A 20962-nucleotide genomic window follows, 5' to 3' on the forward strand; every position below is an offset into this window, starting at 1 on the left:
CTGTGTGTAGCCACTAAATGGTTTTGTCTGTCTTAAATTATATCTAGAAGGCAGGGGCTTAACCATCCTTACAGGGATGAGTGGTATTTTGCCCAATGCCAGGTTCCCAGAATATTTTTAATGAATATTTTATTCAGTTTTAGCAAGCAGATGGTGGAGGATTAATAGTTGAAAGAACACAGGTTTTGAAGTTGTACAGATCTAGGGCTGCTCCCAGCTGTCACTTAATCTCTCTTGGGTAACCTTGGGTGAGTCACTGAACCTCTCTGGATAAAAGTGTGTCATATTTTTAGCACTACCTCCAACACAGTGAGCTCTCAACAAATTGCACCTACTGTTACTTAATTGGGTGCTTGTGTGTCTTGTAGAATAATACAGAAGATTCACTTGTTCAGAAATGAGTCTAGTGCAGGCTCCCCTCCAAATAATTCCTTGTTGCTAACTAGAAGAATTTCAACGCTCCCTTTTGTGGAGATGGTATCCATGTAAGGAAGCTGCATATCCACTTAACCCACACCTTTACCACTATGGGGAAGGTCTAGGCTCCCTGCTTCTTAGGGAAAGCTGAAGATCATGTTCTTGAGAGTTCCTTCTGGTATTAACCTGTCTCTGGTATCCAGTTTTCTTTTTTGGGGGGGCGGTGGATAAAATAGTTTCTTCTGGCTTTCTTCAAGCAACTTTTGTTTCTAACTACATTTTTAATTTTTTTTTAAGATTTTATTTATTTACTTGAGAAAGAAAGTGAGAGAGAATGAGAACATGAGGAGGAGGAAGGGCAGATGGAGAAACAGATCCTCTGCTGAGCAGGGAGCCTGAAGTGGGACCTGATTCCAGGACTTGACCCTGAGACTCTGGGATCATGACCTGAGCTGCAGACGCTTAACAGACTTAGCCACCCAGATGCCCTGATTTTTTTTAAAATCAAATTCAATATACACCCATGTTCATTCACTCACTGAAAAAGCATTTCTTAAGTGAATGCTTAGTATGGTCCTAGCAGCTATATAAATAGTGGTCAATAAAAGATAAAATAGCTGCCCTTGTTTAATATGTTGTTTATAGAGTATACAAATTTTAAGAATTTCCCCATAAACATAAGAATTAAGGTTAGAGGAACAGTAAGACAGTAAATTATTTTACATTTAGAATCCTTTATTCTGACTTCTTTTCCTTGAAATTTAATTAATTAGTGCCTAATCCAAGATATTGTATACTGAGGCAGAAAATTAAGCCCAGTGGGATAGAAGTCAATAGACTCAGCAAATTCTTCCATTAATAAATCACTTCATATACTTTCCATTAATAACTTTCAGGTCTTGATTAATTCACTTTATGTACTTGTGCCTCAGGGCACCTGGGTGGCTCAGTGGGTTAAAGCCTCTGCCTTCTGCTCAGGTCATGACCCCAGGATCCTGGGATCAAGCCCCACATGCTCAGCAGGGAGCCTGCTTCCCTTCCTCTCTCTCTGCCTGCCTCTCTGCCTACTTGTGATCTCTGTCAAATAAATAAATAAAAATCTTTAAAAATAAAAAAAAAATTTATATACTTATGCCTCAGTCCCCTGTAAAAAACAAGATTTTACTAAATGATCTCTAAAGTCCTTTCTGGTTAAAAGAATTCTATATTCTGTAATTCTAACTTCCTTTTTAGTGAAAATAACTCATTATACAGGGTTTCCAGAAATTTTAAAGTTCAGTATTTGCAATTTTGAATATATGTCAATTTCACACTATTTCAGAATTCAAAATTATCAGACAAAATGTCTTCTTTGAAAAAGTATCATCTGAAATCAATGTATACAACTTGGAAAAAGTAAACTGAATGCTATATGGTACAATCACAAATGTGTCATATATATAAAGCATTGGTTTCTTACATATAAATGATCATTACCTGGAAAGAAATTCTTCTCTGAAATAAAAGTATTCCATCCTGAATCTCTTCAAAATCTCTATTAATTTGACAAATTCTTTATCAAGAGATTCTTTGTGGTTTCCCAAGCTGTTCAGCATTAATATGCAAAGATTTAGTTTCTCCTCCATTATATACTTGAATTCCTGCAAAAAAGTCACAAAAGAAACTCGCTCTTCCAGTGTTAAATATAAACAAATGACAGGCAAACAAAATGTTATGGTCATCCTGTCTCAACAGTATTCATGGTTATTAAACCCCCAAATTCTAATTGAACGGAAACCAATTCTCAATTGCCCCCAAACTGATTATTCTTTGAACTGATTATCTCATTTTAACAAGTACATATTGGGTACATGTTATGTGCCTAAAAGACTTTTTATTTTTTTTAAATATAAGTGGTCCCTGACCATTAATTTCATCAATCATCACAATTGGTTTAGAATAGGATGAGACAAGGAGATGCAATAAACATCAGTAATTGTTTATTAGCATGTTCAAAAGCAACTTTTAAAAAAGGGCTTGTTAAAGGGCTTGATATTAATATTCCAGAGTTCTCAGAGTTTGCTTCTTGCTTTAGCTTAATGTAGGAAGCTGATGGATGTTAGAGGAAGTCAAGAAGTAGAGATAAGTAATGGAAAAATAAAAGAAATTTCTTCATCTATGCTTCCTTTATAACAAAAAAATAACTAAGTTCTCATGTTCTGCCAATTTGGGATAATAAAATTGTCAGAATTTCAGGAATAACATTCCTTTGCATAATAATCATTTCATCAAATTTAGAGAATTTTAGTAGGTAGAGGAAAAATCCAAGCTTAGACTAACAATTTTCACAGGATTCAAATAAAATACTTTATTAAATCCTTTTTATTGTCTCTTTAACAACACATCACATGCCCTTACTCTCACCTTCTTCCTGACATTCACATACACTTTTACCTTCATATACAGTTGCTCTCACCCTCAAATTCACACACACTTATTATCACCCTCGCCCACAATTCTCCTAACCCTCAGTCACACGCACTTACCTTTACCCTCCCCCTCTCATTCTTATTCGAACCCACAGGCACACACCCACACGCATCCCCAGACATACCTTCCATAGACATCCACAGACCGAGATAGCAGAAGACTACAATACAGTCTTAGAAATGGTACTGCCTGTAATAAGTATTACCTATGTTAAGAAAACAGAATAAAACCGAGGAAAATCACAAAATATGAAACACTTACAGTAAGTTTGTTCTCCCACTTTTCTTTCACAGTAATTTCTGAATCAGTTTCCCACTGTAGAGTGCTACCCATGACAGTTTCAACTTCGGAAACTTCTTCACGCTGAAAAAATTCCACATGTTCGACTAGGAATTCAGGTGAAAGGCACAGGCCATATATAAGAAGTAATTTAGACCTAAGGTCTATCATATAGACAATGAAGACACCATACAGAATTCCTTCTCATTTAATGCCACCCCATGACTTTCCTTTATCCCAGGATGTCGCCATGCATAAATGCCCACTCTTATGGCTCCATATATGCTGAATACATACAGAGAGAATCATTTTTCAAAACAAAATGTACCCACTTTTATTCCCCTCTCAAATAGTAGGAAACAAGCATTTTTATGGACTTTGTTTCACTCATTCAACTAAATTCTACCTACTGTATGTTAGGCACTGTGAAAGGGACTGGAAATACCAACATGAATATGTTTACTGCATTTTCTGATCATCTTGTTTCCAGTCAAAAATCAAAATGGAGTAAACGGTACTAGCTTCTAGCCAGAAAGAAATGGTTTACTAGATACCATGTCTTCTCTGATCCTACAGATTAGCCTATAGGAAAAATAAGCCCAAACAATTCATATCTAATGACCAACCTGACTGAGGTTGAACTGACAGCCAGAACTAGAAATCAACCTCAAGAAGGTTTTAGAAAAATCTCTTTTCATAGGAGGAGTGATTTGAGTCTGGACAACAGGCCATAGATCAGTTATCTGCAGACATTCCTAGCCAGTGACTCGCCACAGTACATATGTTATACAATTCCGGTTTTTGAAGCATAGCTGTGAATTCTACTCCCTTTTGTTCAAGTTTTCTCAGTAACAGCATTTCTTGGTCTATCATCATATCCAGAGACGACAAACTGATTAAACTGCACTGCCGGGACGCCTGGGTGGCTCAGTGGGTTAAGCCTCTGCCTTCAGCTCGGGTCATGGTCTCAGGGTCCTGGGATGGAGCCCTGCATCGGCTCTCTGCTCAGCAGGGAGCCTGTTCCCCACCCCCTCTCTGCCTGCCTCTCTGTCTCTCTGCCTACTTGTCATCTCTGTCAAACAAATACATAAAATCTTTTAAAAATAATAAAAAATAAACTGCACTGCCATTCGGTTTCATTGTTCTGAAATAATTGTTAAAATGTCCACAACTCTGTCATTCAAATAAAGAACAGTATTTTTATTTTATGAAAATGAAGCTCATGGGTTAATCTAACTGTACACATCGAAGAGTTCTAAGAAGACTTACAAAGTCTTCCCACATTACCAAACAATGGTTTACATTTTCTCTCTAGGATGGCTGCCACTTAACATTCATTCTTTTTTTTTTTTTAAGATTTTATTTATTTATTTGACAGACAGAGATCACAAGTAGGCAGAGAGACAGGCAGAGAGAGAGATGGGGAAGCAGGCTCCCCCCGAGCAGAGAGCCTGATGCGGGGCTCGATCCCAGGACCCTGGGATCATGACCTGAGCTGAAGGCAGAGGCTTTAACCCACTGAGCCACCCAGGCACCCCACATTTATTCATTCTTAAGGAAAAGCATTTATCTAATAGGTAACATTTACATGTGGGTAGTATAAACTGCTATGGTTTTAATTTTATGAAAATAGGGGAAGGTAAAGAAATTCACAGAAAAAACAACTGTTGGGAGGGTGTTCAATAAATCCCACTGATAATAGATGGTTTCTTGGGTCTCTCCCTTCCTTTCATAAAAGACACTCTCAGATGATCTTTACCAAAGGCGATTTCTCATAGTTCTCTCAAAGCATCCGTCTCCTGTCAGACTTTAGATATATGACAATAGCACATTTAACTTCCTTTTTGTTGTCTATTGGAAAACATTTATAGACCTCTTATTTCTAGACTTCAATTAGAAGGCAAACCTCCTAAACCATTAATGGGATAAACCTCAGAGCCAGAACTTCGCCAGCTGCTTAACCCCTGTTTAGAAGTTTAGAACTTCACAGGCTGGCATCTTGACATCATCATTATCTCAGAGGACTGCTGTGGCAGATTTGCCACCATTTCACTGAGTCTGGCAGTTTGGCTTGGTTTCAAAAACACAGTAAGATGATGAGTATTTGAAACAGAATGTCAGGAAAGCACAGCCCTCAGCACAATGTCCAAGGCTGCCTGAGACAGCTTTAGATGAAGGCAGCATATGTTGCCCCAGCATCCTTGGCAGGAGAAATTCAAACAGCATTAGCCCCAAAGACATTTTTCCCCTCCTTTCAAGGTCGTATCACAGCTGTCAAGAGGAGGACATTCTGACATATCCATCATCCACAGACATGGAGAGCCCATCAAAATGGCGAAAAGAAAGCACTTTGCTAATAAAGCATTTCCTAACCTAACAAGCACAAACTGGAAAGCACAAAGGCATGAAAATAAAGTATTGGGGGGGATCACCAACATTTCATTATCACGAAGGCTTTTGATTATTTCCTCCCATGTTGTAAAAAACTGGTTCTACCTAACAAAGATTCAAGTAATAATTCACTTGCATTTTAAAATTAACCAAAAACATGAAAATTCTATTTTCTGTTCAGAATGCAATAATCAATGCCGTTACATTGGGCTGCTACCATTACATGTTGGAGCAGAGAGATTTAATGTTATTTCTAAGCATCTTTATTTTTGGCAGATACATTTGCTTTGGAGGTTTAGGAAAATGCTGAAAAATGGTTCATGGGGCTCCACTGTAACATTTTGGACCCCAGGCTGGGGATCAGCACAGGTACTTTCTCTTAAAATCGAGAAATAATGATTTCTAAAGTCCGGATTCACTGAACACATGATCTTCTTCAACCTTAGTCTTGATCCTCATTATGGTTTTCAGCCATAACTTGAAAAAGATAAAGGTCTCTCCCCCACCCCAGGCTAAGAGACCTTAGACTTGAATTCTAGAAATAATCAACAGATTCCTCAAAATGTCATAGGCACTTTTCAACAAGCTTGGGCCTTCACCTAATAGAGAGCTATTGCATGTGGTCTCATTGTTTCAAGCTTTCCATTTGATGATAATTACCTACCTCTGCAGACTGAGCAAGAATGAGTTCACAATGTAAAGATTTTTCTTCTTCAGAGATGATTCTATTACACTCTCCACTAATATTCAACTGGATCCCATTTCTTGAAAAAACAAAAGCAATAGTCTAGTCTGGTTAGATGGGACTCGAAGTCAGCAAAATGGGGTTAATCACCAAACACAGCAGGTCCTCATGTGTGCCAAGGTTTGTAGAAGATACTCAGCAAGAGAGAGAAATGACAGATAGTCTGTCCTCCAGGAGCTACATAGATTAGTGACTGACTCTATGTGGTTGCAAACAAGAAGGCCATGCCTTTTTTTTTTTTTGAAGACCCGGAGCCAGTAATTAAAAATTAAAAAGCTTCACTGGAAATCTAGAGTTCTGGCTTTTCTTTAAAAAATCAGAAGATACAGCTACACTGGGTCCATACGTATTTTTTTAAAGATTTATTTACTTATTTGAGAGAATGTCAGTGATTGAGCATGCACAAGTGGGGGTGGGGCAAAGGGAGAGGGAAAGAATCTCAAGTAGACTCCCTGCTGAGCTAGAATCCACAACCCCAAGATCACGACCTGATCTGAAATCAAGAATCACATGCCCAACTGACTGAGCCACCCTGGGCCCCTATACTCTTGATTAGGAGGCCTTCATATGGCTAATTCATTTTTCTCAGTTGTCACTCTCAGAAGTATGTGGACTTACCCCAGCGATTTTACTCCCTTTGGGATCTGTGTGGCTTCTGTAGACACCTGGGCTAGCATATTTTGCATATTCAAAACCAAACTATTCTAAGGTGATGCGTGTTGAGGAAGAGATAGGAACAGCATGTCATGCATGCACTCGAGAGGTTTTCTTAATTTCAAGGTAAGAGAAAAGCAAGGGAGAGTCATAGAAAACTTGAGTTCTATTAGAGAAAAGCAGAGAAAATATCACTTATGAAAGTACAAAAGAATGTGGCCTGTTCAAAGAATCATATATAACTCAGCAGGCCAATAATGTGGGATGGAGACACAGGAGAGAAGGCTGGTGAGAAGTTGCTCTACTTACATAATAAGTTCCTGTTGCAAATGCTGTAACTCATGAGTCAGTTTGTTTTTATCCCCTCGTAAATTCTGCAATCACATACAACATTAGGCTATATATTGTACTTAGTGGGGAATTTACATTTCAACAACCCCATCTTGCAAACTTTGAGATTATTATGGTATACCTCTATAATGGTTCCATATTCTATGATGGTTGACTTAAGTTCTTCTATACTTAAATCCTTCTGAAAAGTAGAAGAGAGAATAGCAAATAAATGAGTCTACCAAATCATATTATGTAGACTATTAACCAGAGCCACAGAAGAAGTATAAATGCCCAAAGATGATAAGACCTTCTACCAATATTAATATTTGAAAATCAAGCCAGTCTGTGTTTATGATTAAAAACACACAGAAAGTATGGGACAGCAAGGCAGCTATACCTAACTTGTTCCATTATGCTTGTATTTGTCTGGTTCAATGAAATTAAACTCTGAAGGGTAATTCTTAAGTTCAAGTCAAAATTGTATTTATTACCATGACGTATTTAAGGAAAAAAACTTAGTCTACTTGCAAATGCATTATTAAGGCATCCATTTTTATCCAGTTCAAGGGATAATCTGTAAAAATCACAGTGTGTAGGTCAATGTCTGACCTATAATTTTATCTCATGACTAGCACGGTACCTGTCAAGTGGGAAGTGTTCAATCAATACCATAGAAACATTGGGCATAAATGCAAAGTGGTGGGGAAACCCGAGTTATGACTACCATAATGTCACTGTATGGAGACAAAGAACATTCACGACAAAGAAAGCTGGTACAACATTCAATAGCCTCGTCAATGTCCACAATTCATATGACTCCTTTGAAACTTGATGACATTCAGAGAAAGGAAAAGAGAAACACGGCTTTTTATTTACTTCCCTGTCTTGGAATGTGGAAGTTTATTAACTTATACCGTGTCCTTCCTATGTCTCTTAAAGCCACCATAACCAGCATCTCTGTAGCCAGAATATTTTATCACATAGACAATGATCACAGAATATAAAGATAAGGAGAATGTTATCTATCTACCTACCTACCTATCAAATCAATCGAACTAGGTAGAAAATAATTGGGGAACACATTAGTCTTTTTCCCTAAGATAAATGACTGCATTTGTATTATTATGACTTAAAACTACATCACCATACCTAGCCAGTAACTGGTAAATTGGCACACTAATATTTATTACGTAAATGGATGAATACAACCAGAATTTACTTATCCAAGGCAGAGAAGTCAGTATTCTTCACTCAGAGGAACATTTTTGTGAATGTTCTTATATAAAGGAAAGTCTTGCCACAGGATAGTAGGATCAGGTACTTTAATAGGGGTGAAGTTATTCAAATGCATATCCATTATGATTTAGCGAGAGTTAGCAAATCCCATGGAACTTCATGTGAACGAATGGTACCAACCTTCCGCAAGCTTGCATCTTTATTAAGCAAAGTGTTCTCATATGTATGTAACTGCATCTGAAAAGAGAAATTTAGGGAAGGCCATTGGGACATTGCTTTGGTGAAAGATAATACCACGAAATCATTCCAATAGGGAGACATGTTTCTCAAGCACCTTTAATGGGTACACGTTTCCTACTTTATAAACAACTTTCTCATCAGCCTCCCAACAACCCGAGAGGCCAGGGTTGTTGCCCTCACTTTACCAGTGAGGAAATCAAAGCTCAGCACTATTAGGAGACTTGCCCAATGTCACACACAGTAAGAGTCAGACCTGAGGATAGAATATGAATCTTCAGATCTAGCCAAGTGCCTGTCCCACTATTCTACCCTTCATATAACAAGAAGACCAATTGAATCTTTTTTTTCCCCAAAAATGAAAGTGTGATAGGATATGAGCACAGAGTCCTTGTGAACATATAAGAGACTCTTCCTCTTGGATAACAAGTACTGAAGAAACCCACAGATTATCCAGCAATATAACCTAGACTTGCTAAAATCTGATTAGCCGGATTGCAAGAAAAAATACTCTTCCTCTTTTAAAAACACAGCTTAAAAATGTTCAAGATGTGTTTGTTTGTTTGTTTTAGCAAAGTAAATATTAGAATATATCTGTTTATTCAAGCCAAAAGCAAGCTTGTTGGCAAAGGCTTCTAAATATATGGGCGCCTGGGTGGCTCAGTAGTTAAGCATCTGCCTTTGGCTCAGGTCATGATCCCAGGGTCCTGGGATCGAGTCCCATATCTGGCTCCCTGCTCAGCAGGGAGCCTGCTTTTCCTACTCCTACTCCCTCTGCTTGTGTTCCTTCTCTCTGTCAAATAAATAAATAAAATCTTTTTTAAAATTACATATATATATATATATATATATATATATAGTTGAATTGAAAACCTAGAAAAATAATCAGCATAGTCAGAAATAGAATCATCATAAAATCATACATATTTGATACCCCTTTATAGTTCTAAAGGTTTTTTCACATAATCATTTCATTTGCGTTTCTACCAAGTTTTGGGATTAGGTAGAAAATATCACAACCATTTAGTAGATGAGATAATTGAGACTTAGAGAGGTTAACTACTTGTTTGATGTCATAAAGATTTTAAGTAGAGAGGACAGGATTTGAACCCAAGTCTTCTGACTCTTTCTACTGCTTGTTCATGGCAGTTGTTTTCCAGAAAGAATTATTCCTAGAATAAAATTAATTTGAATGTCTAAACTATGAGATATGTATATATATCCTAATATATGCATATGTAAACACACACATACGCATGGAACTTAGGTATCTGCTAGGAAACTTGAAAACTCCACATACATACATGAAATTTAAGTACATCATTTCACACATACACTACAACAAAAAGTATTACTCAAAGAAACTATTTGACAGTAAGTATGACAAAAATTCCTAAATTTATTAATATTCTTTAGTTTCCTAATAAGAATGTATGGAATATATAACAAAAATATACACTAAATATAGACTTTTTAGATGCAATATGGTTAAAAAAATCATTTTTGTAGGCTATCATCCCTTAATTCAATGAAGGATAGATTTTTTTCTTCCCCAAGCTCTCATTTTCTGCATTAAGAAGTCATAACAGCTGAATCTTTGCTGATTAAGGGATTTACAAAACCAGATACTCTTATATTAGAAATTGCCACTGTAATAAAAAATATAAATAGTAACAAGTGTTGGCAAGGTTGTGGAGGGATCTGAGTCTTCATGCATAGCTGGTGGGAATGTAAAATGGTACCAGGAGAGAGTGTGGAAGTTCCTAAAAGGGCACCTGGAGGCTCAGCCAGTTAAGCATCCAACTCTTGTTTTGGCTCTGGTCATGGTCTAAGGGTTGTGGCATCAAATCGTGTGTCAGGCTCCTCATTAAGCATGAAGCCTGCTTAGGATTCTCTGTCCATTTTCCTCTGTCCCTCACCCCACTCACATGTGTATGCTCTCTCAAAAAAAAAAAAAAAAGAAGTCAAACATAGAGCTATCATATGACCCAGTAGTTCCACTCCTAAATATATGCTTAAAAGAAAATACAGATTGCCACAAAACCATATATACAAATTTCATAGCAGTATTATTCATAACAGTCAAAAAGTAGATACAGCCCTAATGTTCATCAACCGATGAATGGATAAATAAAATGTGGTATATCCATACAATGGCATGTTATTCAATAATAAAAGGAAATAAGGTATTGATACATGCTATAACATGAATGAACCTTGAAAAACATTATGCTTAGTGAAAGAAACCAATCACAAAAGACCATATAGTGTATATGATTCCATTTATATGCAATGTCCAGAACAAGGAAATATCTATTATAGAGACAAAAAGTCTCTGGAGTGGTTGTCTAGGGTTGGTGGGGAATGGGGAATGACTGTTAAAGGGATTCCTTTTGGGATGATAAAAATGTTTTAAAATTGGGGCACCTAGGTGGCTCCATGGTTTGGGTCTCTGCCTTCGGCTCGGGTCATGGTCTCAGGGTTCTGGGACCGAGCCCCACATTGGGCTCTCTGCTCCACAGGGAGCATGCTTCCTCTTCTCTCTCTCTGCCTGCCTCTCTGCCTGCTTGTGATCTCTGTCTGTGAAATAAAATCTTTTTAAAAAGGTTTTAAAACTGGTTTTGGTGATAGATGCATAATTCTGTGAATATATACTAAAACCACTGACTTACATACTTTATGTGAATTAATTCAATGGCATGTGTATTATATATCAGTAAAGCCATTACATTAAAAAAAACTGCTTTATACACTGGAATTTTAACATTTTAGGAACACAAATTTCAACTTGATAATCAAAGGTTATTTTGTCAATGAGTTATATACACCTTCATAAAGTAATATTGGTTTGACAAAAGATATTTTACCAGTATTTGGGAACTGCTTACTTGATGCTCTGTCTCAGTTTTAGACAATTGCTCAATCTTCTTTTCCAATTTATATATATCCATAATGTTCTCAGTGTTCTGACATAAAAGAAAATAATATTCTTAGATTTAGAAAAAATATTAAAGAACAAATTTTTTTTAGGAAGTGGTATTTTCATCATTAACATCACAATCTATTTTAAGGAACAAAACTTTCGATTTTATCCAAAAGTAACAAGGTCCTTTTAACATGACCATCCAGGAATACTCTTGGGAGTCCCTTCTTATCCTCCGTGGCCCCTTGGCCATGCACACTGCAGACACATCCTAACCTTCAAACTTGTCACTCCCAACAAGTGCGACCCCTCCATTATTTTAATTGCAAACATCTCATTCTTCAACCACCACTTCCTCTTTCCAGATTACTTCTTTGAGAGCCAACAAACCTTCAGGCTCCACTGAAGCCTGCTTTGGTCCTACCACCTTCTCATTATCCTTCCCCCTTCCTGTGAACTCAGTCCCCTCTTTCCTACAGCCTATATTCTTCCCATGGTCAATCATTATAATACCTCTCTTCTACTTCCCCTCCATTCCCTTGCTTCCCTCCTGCCTACCTCTTAGTATTTGCTTAAGTTCCGCTTGCCACCCACTCCATGACAGCACCATTCCAGATAAACATTGTTAAAGAAAAATACAAATGAACCAACAGGTCACACATTCAATTCATAATTTCTAACTTCAATGTTGACTGGTGATCATTTCACACAACCCTAGTCCATTCATGTGGCCACTGACTTAAATTAGGGAATTGCAAATTACACCAACTTCCCCACCCTACTCCACCCCCACATGTCAACACTAGCTGACCACCTGGTTTGTAAATAAAGTTTTATTAGAACACAACCATGCCTGATTTTTTCATATTGTCTATGGCTGCTTTCATACGGTAATGGCAGAAGTGAGTGGTTTAAAACAAAGGTCTTTTAGCCAGGCAACCTAAAAATATCTACTATCAGATCCTTTACAGAAAGTTTACCAACTCCCTGCCCATTTCATCCCTTCTCTCTCCTGGAACTTCCAATACTTCCTCCAACTTCCTCGCTATCAGGTGATAGACTTCACTTTTATCTCACAGAGATCTTAGAAACCATCAGAAGAGTATTTCCATATCACCAGAACATATTATAAATACATTTGGATGTTATAAAGCAATTGCTGATCTAACACCTCCACACTTACTGCCTCAGTCAGCCCCCGGTAAATTTATGCCTGCATGTTACAAGAGCTCGTAATTGGTCTCTCACTTCTTCCCTTGCCCCCCTACAGTTGATTTTAAATGCAGCAGCCAGAGCTATCTTGTCAAAATAAAAATTAGATCACATTTCTCCTCAGCTCAAAACTGTCCAACGGCTCCCATCTCAGTCAGTGGAAACAGCCAGAGTCCATGCACTGCCTAGATGAGATTCTGTCGTTCTGGTTCCCTGAAGCTCTACTTCTTGTGCTTGTCACCTCTGCTGCAGCCACACAAGCCTCACTGTCCCTCAGAAAGAGCAGGAAGGCTAAACCTGAGGGCTTACAGCCTAGTTTCCACTGCCTGGAACGCTCCTTCACTGATAAACTTCTTTTGTTCTGATCAAATGATTAACTTCCTAGGGCTACTTTTCCTAACCATAAATTGCACTGTCCCACAATTCTGTTTTCTGCTTTTCTTTCCTCCATAGCACTAATCACCACCTAACACGCTAGTTCCTCATGGGCCTTTCTATGTAAGCTTATATCCTCAACATCTAGAAGAGTGCCTGGCTCACGAAGGTCTCCCAGCTGAGTATGTGTTGAATGAATGAATCAATGAATGAAAGAAACTATCCAAGCTATTGTGCTGTTACTCTTCATGGTGCATCAGATTTTAATCCCCTAAAGGAACCTCAGCTATTAGTGATATTTATATGCTTTTTCTAATGCAAATCAGCAATTGCAATGCTCTCATGTGAAGGGTTCCACCTTCACATGTTCCTCCTTCTACTTCAGTTCTGTGTAACTTTTTGACACTAGTCAATCATGTTAAATCCAAGGAGAAAAATACCTTACACTGAGAGCTTACACTGAGAGCTTTACAAGGCACTAGTTTCATGAAAACCTCATCTTGTTGTTATACCATGTTTAACTCTGATGCAGAGTTTCTTGCCAATCTTTTTTTTTTATTTTAAGATTTTATTTATTTATTTGACAGACAGAGATTACAAGTAGGCAGAGAGGCAGGCAGAGAGAGGAGGAAGCAGGCTCCCTGCAGGCTCCCTGCAGAGCAGAGAGCCCGATGTGGGGCTCGATCCCAGGACCCTGGGATCATGACCTGAGCTGAAGGCAGAGGCTTAACCCACTGAGCCACCCAGGCACCCCTCTTGCCAATCTTTTAATTGTTCCTTTCCAACCCACTTTAAAGAGTTCTTTAAAGTCCAGTTGGCTCATATGCTCCATCACAGACTGTTCATCACAGCTTAATAAATACTCCTGATAAACTTATATAAAGCCCAAATAAAAACTGTACATGAACTTGACATCAAAAAGATACTTAGAGGGGCACCTGGGTGGCTCAGTGGGTTAAGCCTCTGCCTTTGGCCTGGGTCATGGTCCCAGGGTCCTGGGATCGAGCCCCACACCGGGCTCTCTGCTCAGTGGGGAGCCTGCTTCCCCACCCCCCACCTGCTTCTCTTCCTACTTGTGATCTCTCTCTCTGTCAAATAAACAAATAAATAAATCTTTAAAAATAAATAAATAAATAAAATAAAGAGGGACTTAGAATTTTCTTCCAAAATAGTAGCTTACAAGTAGCTCTGTTACCTGTTAATTCAATGCTTTAATGCTGTTGCTTTAAAAACTTGAGGCATAAAATTATTTTTTTAGACATTTTACTAATATTTCCTAACGCATATGAAGTACAGTATGATTCACCAAATAGTTTCACATTCATTATCTTAATCTCCAAAGTAACTGTAGGGAATAGGTATTATTAACCCCAAAAAGATAAATGGTTTTTCCAAAATCAGACTTTCAGACCCAGTGACTGGGTCTTAGACTCAAGACTTTTCCCAGCTAGTAGAGTAATAATGGAAAATTAATAATGTCTACATTTTCCTTCTTGATTTATAGTTACACAGGTTAATTTCATTTTATCTTAAATCTGAATTTCTTAAAGCCCATTCTTCCATGGATAATTACAAAGGTACTAATGCACTTCTTTTCAGACATGAAAGTCCTATCCACTCTTCACTTGTAATTTGAAAAAGCAACGTGGTCTTTGGTTCATAGGAGCCTGAATATTCACATGATTTCTAATTCATCCGGAGTCAGAACTCACGCCTGTACGATTTCCATATGTTTATCTGTACCTGTTTAACAATTTGAGCATACCTCTTCTTGGAGAATCCGAATCTTAAGAATCAGAGCCCGGTTTTCTGTCTCCTGATTAAGAGGAAGGAATGAAAAAGTATTTAGAAGTTTACAAAAATATTGCATATCTACCTTGAAGGCTACTGACATTCTTTCTCTTTATCAACTTTAAACATGGTATTGACATGATACAAGGAAGCTTAGCCTGGGAATATTCTCAGTATGAAGCTAAGCCTCTGGCTTCTAGTTTCTTGGGGTTTCTAAGAATTCACTCTTCTCCTTGACTCAATCTGATAGGGAAGGAAAGAGGAAAAACAAAAAAGGAATAGCCTGGTTTCTTTCCCTGCTACTTTCCCACTGTCCGCTTATGACGCGTAGTATGAATTCATCTATCATGTGGTTTGCCTAAAGGTACTCAGCTGTCACAGTCAGGACCCAGATGCCGGCAGTCTGACTCACAGGAGTGGCTACGCACTCATTTCTCAACATTTCCTCCACAGGCAAGTTCCTCTGTGGTCCCCAATTGAGTCTTCCCTGTACTGCATTCAGAGACATGCAGTCACCTGACACTTGAGGTCTAGCGTGAGTAGCACATTGTGCTACTGAGGCAAGAGCTAAACTAATCTGTGTTGGCTTGGGAATGCCTTAGGCCTGGAGTCCCAGTCTCCTGGTCCTTACAGATCTAAGAAAAAGCTAGTCTGAATGACTGTCGTCTGACCCCACCATTGTTAGCAATGCTAGAACACTGCTGGAATGTATCAGGATTTGGAAGATTCTTACTAAGTCTCTAGATAAGAGTTTAACATTCTCAGTTAAAAAACAACTACTTTTTGGGCAGTAAAGCTTAGTCTAAATAATGTTTTGCTCTAAAAATTTCAAGCCCTCCGGAGCACTGGGTGTTGTGCAAAAAGAATGAATACTGTTACGCTGAAAAAATAAATAAAATGGAAAAAAAAAAAAGAATAACTAAAAAAAAAAAATTTCAAGCCTATGTTTATTTAGTGTAAGGACTGATTTATGGAGCTCCTTAATAATCTGTAAGTACTAAGATAATGGATTTTTTTTTTTTTTAGAAAATTCAAGTGGCTTTTGGTATCAGGTATTTATGAATTCACCTCTCAACTCCAGGAAGCATTCCAGAGATCTTCTAGATCTTCACAAACCATTGTGAATATGACTAATTTGTAAAGAATTTTAATCTTTGGCTGAAAAGAAAAACAGTTTATCCTATTTGCCTTTGCTCCTCTAAGGTATTACCAATTCATTCACCAGCCCACTGACTTCTGATTTTTGCCTCCAAATAAACCCTCTTGGATTTCAGTTATGTAACCTATGTGCCAAATTCAAAGTACTTGAATGACTTACTAATTGTTTGTTCTGGGCTACAATCATGGTCTTCTGCTCTTCAGAAGCATTCATACCAATTTTCAGTTCCTCCAGCTCTTCTTCTAACAGATTTGTTCTCATAATAGCTTGGTGGGCACTGTGGCGGGAGGCGGGGCGGGGGGTGGGGTGGGGGCGGGGAGGCAATGAGCAAAACCTCAAATATAACCGTCAAAGATACAAAGTAAAGCCAAGGACTATTTTTGGACCCAAGCTGAAAACCACTAAAGGCTTAAACCAGATGCCAACAATAGTAAAAATATACCCGTGATCTTTCATGGTCCTTAGAAAAGGAAGAGATTTGGGGGAAGTGTGGTGGGGGGGAAGAGAGATTGAAGGAAACAAACATATTCTTCAGGATAAAGATTTGGAGTCTCCCTCTGAAATTCATCATTGACTTAATCACATGGTTCTCTCCTTCCATTAAGATATAATATTTAGGGGCGCCTGGGTGGCTCAGTGGGTTAAAGCCTCTGCCTTCGGCTCAGGTCATGATCCCAGGGTCTTGGGATCAAGCCCCGCATTGGGTGCTCTGCTTGGCAGGGAGCCTGCTTCCTCTTCTCACTCTCTGCCTGTCTCTCTGCCTCCTTGTGATCTCTGTCAAATAAATAAATAAAATCTTAAAAAAAAAACTTTAAAAAAAGATATAATATTTAGTTAATGTAATTCTACAAATATTATGTAATATTTTTACATAATGTAATGTAATTATGTTATTAATTACATTAGTAATTAATGTAATGTAATTCTATAAATATTAAATAATACCATGTTCCAGATGCTGTATGCCACAAAGAAGCCTATGATGGTAGCAAGAGACATAGTCCTTGCCCTTGTAGAGGTTAAATATTAGTGAAGGAGATGACCACTAAACAAATAAATCATTACAAATAGTGTCTGTGTATTTTAGTTTAGAAGTTTATTTTAGCATTGTTTACAATACCAAACAACCTAAATGTCCAACAGCAAAAATCTCCATTAAATGAATTATGGTAATCCATATCATTGAATTGCTTATTTTGTATTGCCACTGGATTATAAACTGTTTTCCGAGCAGGAACTCAAAGAAGATACCATTTTTTTCCGTACTCAGGAATTACATTGATCATTCAACAAATGTTCATGGAGCTCCACCTTTGTACCGGGCATTATGCTAGGCCCTGAAGAAGACAAAAGTGAGTCCAATCATCAGAACTCTACCTTCCTGGAATTTATAGACTAAAAGGGTAAGCACACAATCATAATTATAATACAGTGTGGTAAGAACCAAGACTAGAGTGAACCCCAGTTCTGTAGATACTGTATAAAAGGCAGGCAGCTCAGATGATGGGAAGTGCAGAGGAGTGGGGAGAAAGGACAAACAGAAGCCCACTGAGGGGCTGCAAGCAGTTAGATATGGTGGGAGCCTAGGGTGGAAAATGGAAGTAGAGATGAGCAACAGAAACCCCATCAGGAAGGACTCTGCAAACTGAATTTCATCCTGAAAGTGAAAGGGGATCAATGAAACTGTTTAAAGCAGGGGCATGATGTGGTCAGACTGGATTTAGGAAGAGCACTCCGGCCCCTGGGACACGAGTTTTGGAGAGGCAGGGAGACGAATCAGGAGGCTGTTGAGGGATCCAGGTGAAAGATGATGTGTCGTTGAACTAAGTTGTAGACTCATCTAAGACAGATATTTTAAAAAATATATTTTAAATATTTTGAATATTTAAAATAAATAATAAATAAACCTATTGTGGAATGGAGAACGCTTAAGGTAAGCAGTTCTTTTTACTTATTTTGAGATCAGCTCAGAGGCTGGACTGGCTGGCCAAAAATTAAGAATCCATGGTCAGAATGCTCTACTGTCTTTCCAGGTTAACTTAGAACTTTTCTGTTCAAAATTTTAGCACCTACATCTGTAACTACAGGCTTTGTGAGAAACTTGTTGCTTTTTACGTGAAGCTCAGGCATCTCCTCACAATTCACTTTATCAGTACTTGATATGTTCCCTAGGTCCTTTGTCCTTTTTTATCTTAAGCTAAAGTCCTAACTTTTCTTATCATCTGACATCCTTATAATGTACCCTAAAAGCATATTTTAAACCCAACTTGTCAATGAATCTCTCATAATATAGTTGTCCTTTGAACAACATGGCATTAGGTACACCAGCCCACCCAAAATATCTATGTGTAATTTTTGATTCTCCAAAAACTAAACTACTGATAGCTTATTGTTGACCAGAAGCCTTACCAATAACACAAATAGTTGATTAACACATATTTCCTGTTATATGTATCATATACTGTATCCTTGCAATAAAGCTAGAGAAAATAAAATGTTATTAAAGTCAAAAGGAAGAAAAAATATATTTACAGTACAGTGCTGTATTTTTTGAAGAAAATTCATGTGTAAGTGGACCGATGCAGATCAAATCTGTTATTCAAGGGTCAATGGTAGTTAGCATGGGAATTTGCATAGAGTAAGAGTTCTCCTGAACCCTAGAATGCTTTGGATAGATCCACAGTTGGTCAACAGGCATATTGGTCTTAAATAGGCAGCGCTGCTTCGAATGACATAAAGGGTATCATTGCTAGAGAAGAACTGACAAACACTGCTGGCGAAAATCTAAAACAGTACAGCTGCTTTGGAAAGAGTTCGGCCGTTCTTCAAAGTAAGGCACTACACAGCAGGTTCACTTCTAGGTAATATACCTAGGAGAACTAAAAGCCTATGTTCACACAAAAACTTGTATACAAATTTTCACAGTAGCAGATTATTTATAATAGCCAAAAAATGATAATACCCCCAAATATCCATTCTCTGAAGAATGGGTAGACAAAACTCTACGTCCATATGACAGAACACTATTCAGCCACAAAAAGGAATGAAGTCATTCCACATATGCTACGTGGAACCTTGACAACATTTTGCTAAGTGAAAGAAACCAGACACAAAGGTCACATATTGTACGATTCCATTTCTGTGAAATGGCCAGAACAGGCAAATCCACAGACAGATTAGTGGTCAGGGCCAGAGAGAGAGGGAAATGGGGAGTGACTGCTAACAGCTCTGTGTTTCCTTTTTGGAGTGATGAATTAGATCAATGTAACTGGCTGCACAACCTTGTGAATCTACTAAAAAACACTGAATTATACACCTTAAAAGGGTAAATTTTTATACCATGTGCACTATTACCCAATTTAAAGAACAGACTTTTTTTAAAAAAAGGGAAAAGAAGGGAAAGCTCCCAGCATACTCTACCCTTCTCAATGGTTCACCTTTTTATCTGATCGCGCAATTCAGTACAATCCTTTGATAACTGGCAGTTAGCGTCTTCCAAGGTTTCTAATGCCGATTTAAACTTATTATTTTCCTCCTCCAATTTCTGCTTGTTAGAATGTAGGTCTGCTACATAGGTCATCAAATCAGACACATCTCTGTGGGTGAAAGGATGAATGAGAATCATCTCCAACATCTCCAATTCCTCCCAATCAAAATAAGGCATATATCACCGTGTGACTTTCTATTTTATCCCTTTCTATCCTTGTAAGTGTAGCCCATTTATACAATAAACAAGTTAATCATGTTACAGTAGCAGAGATTTTTCCAATATTGCCAAATATTCAGCATCTGCCAGCTGTGAAGTCAGGTGCCACAGTTTCGTTAATTCTTTTCCATTTTGCTTCTAACACTAGCCTCTGACTACAATGAAGTTTCCATTTCTGCCAGGGTTATGAGAGATTCTGAAATAAATTGACACATTGTTACTCTTTCAGCCAAGGGATCTTGGCAGGTTTTAATAGGCCTTTAACTAGGAAACAATCCTAGACACTTATGTTTGCAGCCTGTAGTTCACAGTTTAGTATTCATCTTTCCTAATATTTTCTACAGCATGTGAATGTTTGTGTCACTCTCAACCCTGACATTAGATCACAGTCCCTTTGAGAGTCTAGACTGCGTGTTTCATGAAGTCCGAGTCCTTCTCTACCTTTTTGCCATTTTATCCCACAGATTGGGTCCACATTCTTACCACACCTTTTTGCATGGACAAACCGAAAGGGGCAAAGAGAAAATAAGGGAGGGACAGAATTTCCTCTTCTTGATATCTAAAACTCATACACATCTAGTGGAAAACAGATTTTCCCATTCATATCTAAAAGCCTATTAAAGAGGTGCTTTAAAAACAATCACCCAAAGTGCTTAAGGTCAGTGTCATAATTCTACCTCGGATGGAACTTGTTTTCCATGGAAAGCACATGAAGTTAATGTGAGAGAAGGACTTCGTTAGTGAGGAAATGTTAATTCATATAATACTATCTTATATAAATCATGCTCCTGGTGAAATTTGCTCTAATGCAAATTGAGACAGAATAGTTAAATAAAAGACTGGTTAGCCACATACAAGCACACACGCTAAGTGGCTTTATCACAAGTAAGACACGCAGACCTATGAAATAAATGAGAAAAAGAAATAAGAGGTGCTTGAGAAAGCATTACAAATAAGAAGGCTTATGTGCTCGCTTCAGCAGCACATATGCAATTAAGAAGGCTTACAAGACTACTTCAGACGAATCTCCACTCA

At 37.9% G+C, this 20962-nt stretch overlaps 1 protein-coding gene across 1 annotated transcript in view; it reads right to left on the reverse strand.

The window, feature by feature from the left end:
- Positions 1 to 6293, reverse strand: part of IRAG2 (inositol 1,4,5-triphosphate receptor associated 2) — a 70456-nt gene extending 64163 nt beyond the window's left edge. Inside the window, exons 1-3 of the mRNA XM_046011532.1 lie at positions 6221 to 6293; positions 3148 to 3249; positions 1894 to 2057 (exon numbers count right to left, since the gene is read on the reverse strand). Of these exons, the coding sequence (XP_045867488.1) occupies positions 1894 to 2057; positions 3148 to 3219 (236 nt within the window). The 5' untranslated portion in view covers positions 3220 to 3249; positions 6221 to 6293. The remainder of the gene's footprint in view (positions 1 to 1893; positions 2058 to 3147; positions 3250 to 6220) is intronic.
- Between the last annotated feature and the right edge of the window lie 14669 nt (positions 6294 to 20962).

Source organism: Meles meles, chromosome 7 (genome assembly GCF_922984935.1).
Source record: "Meles meles chromosome 7, mMelMel3.1 paternal haplotype, whole genome shotgun sequence".
Classification (NCBI taxonomy): Eukaryota; Metazoa; Chordata; class Mammalia; order Carnivora; family Mustelidae; genus Meles; species Meles meles.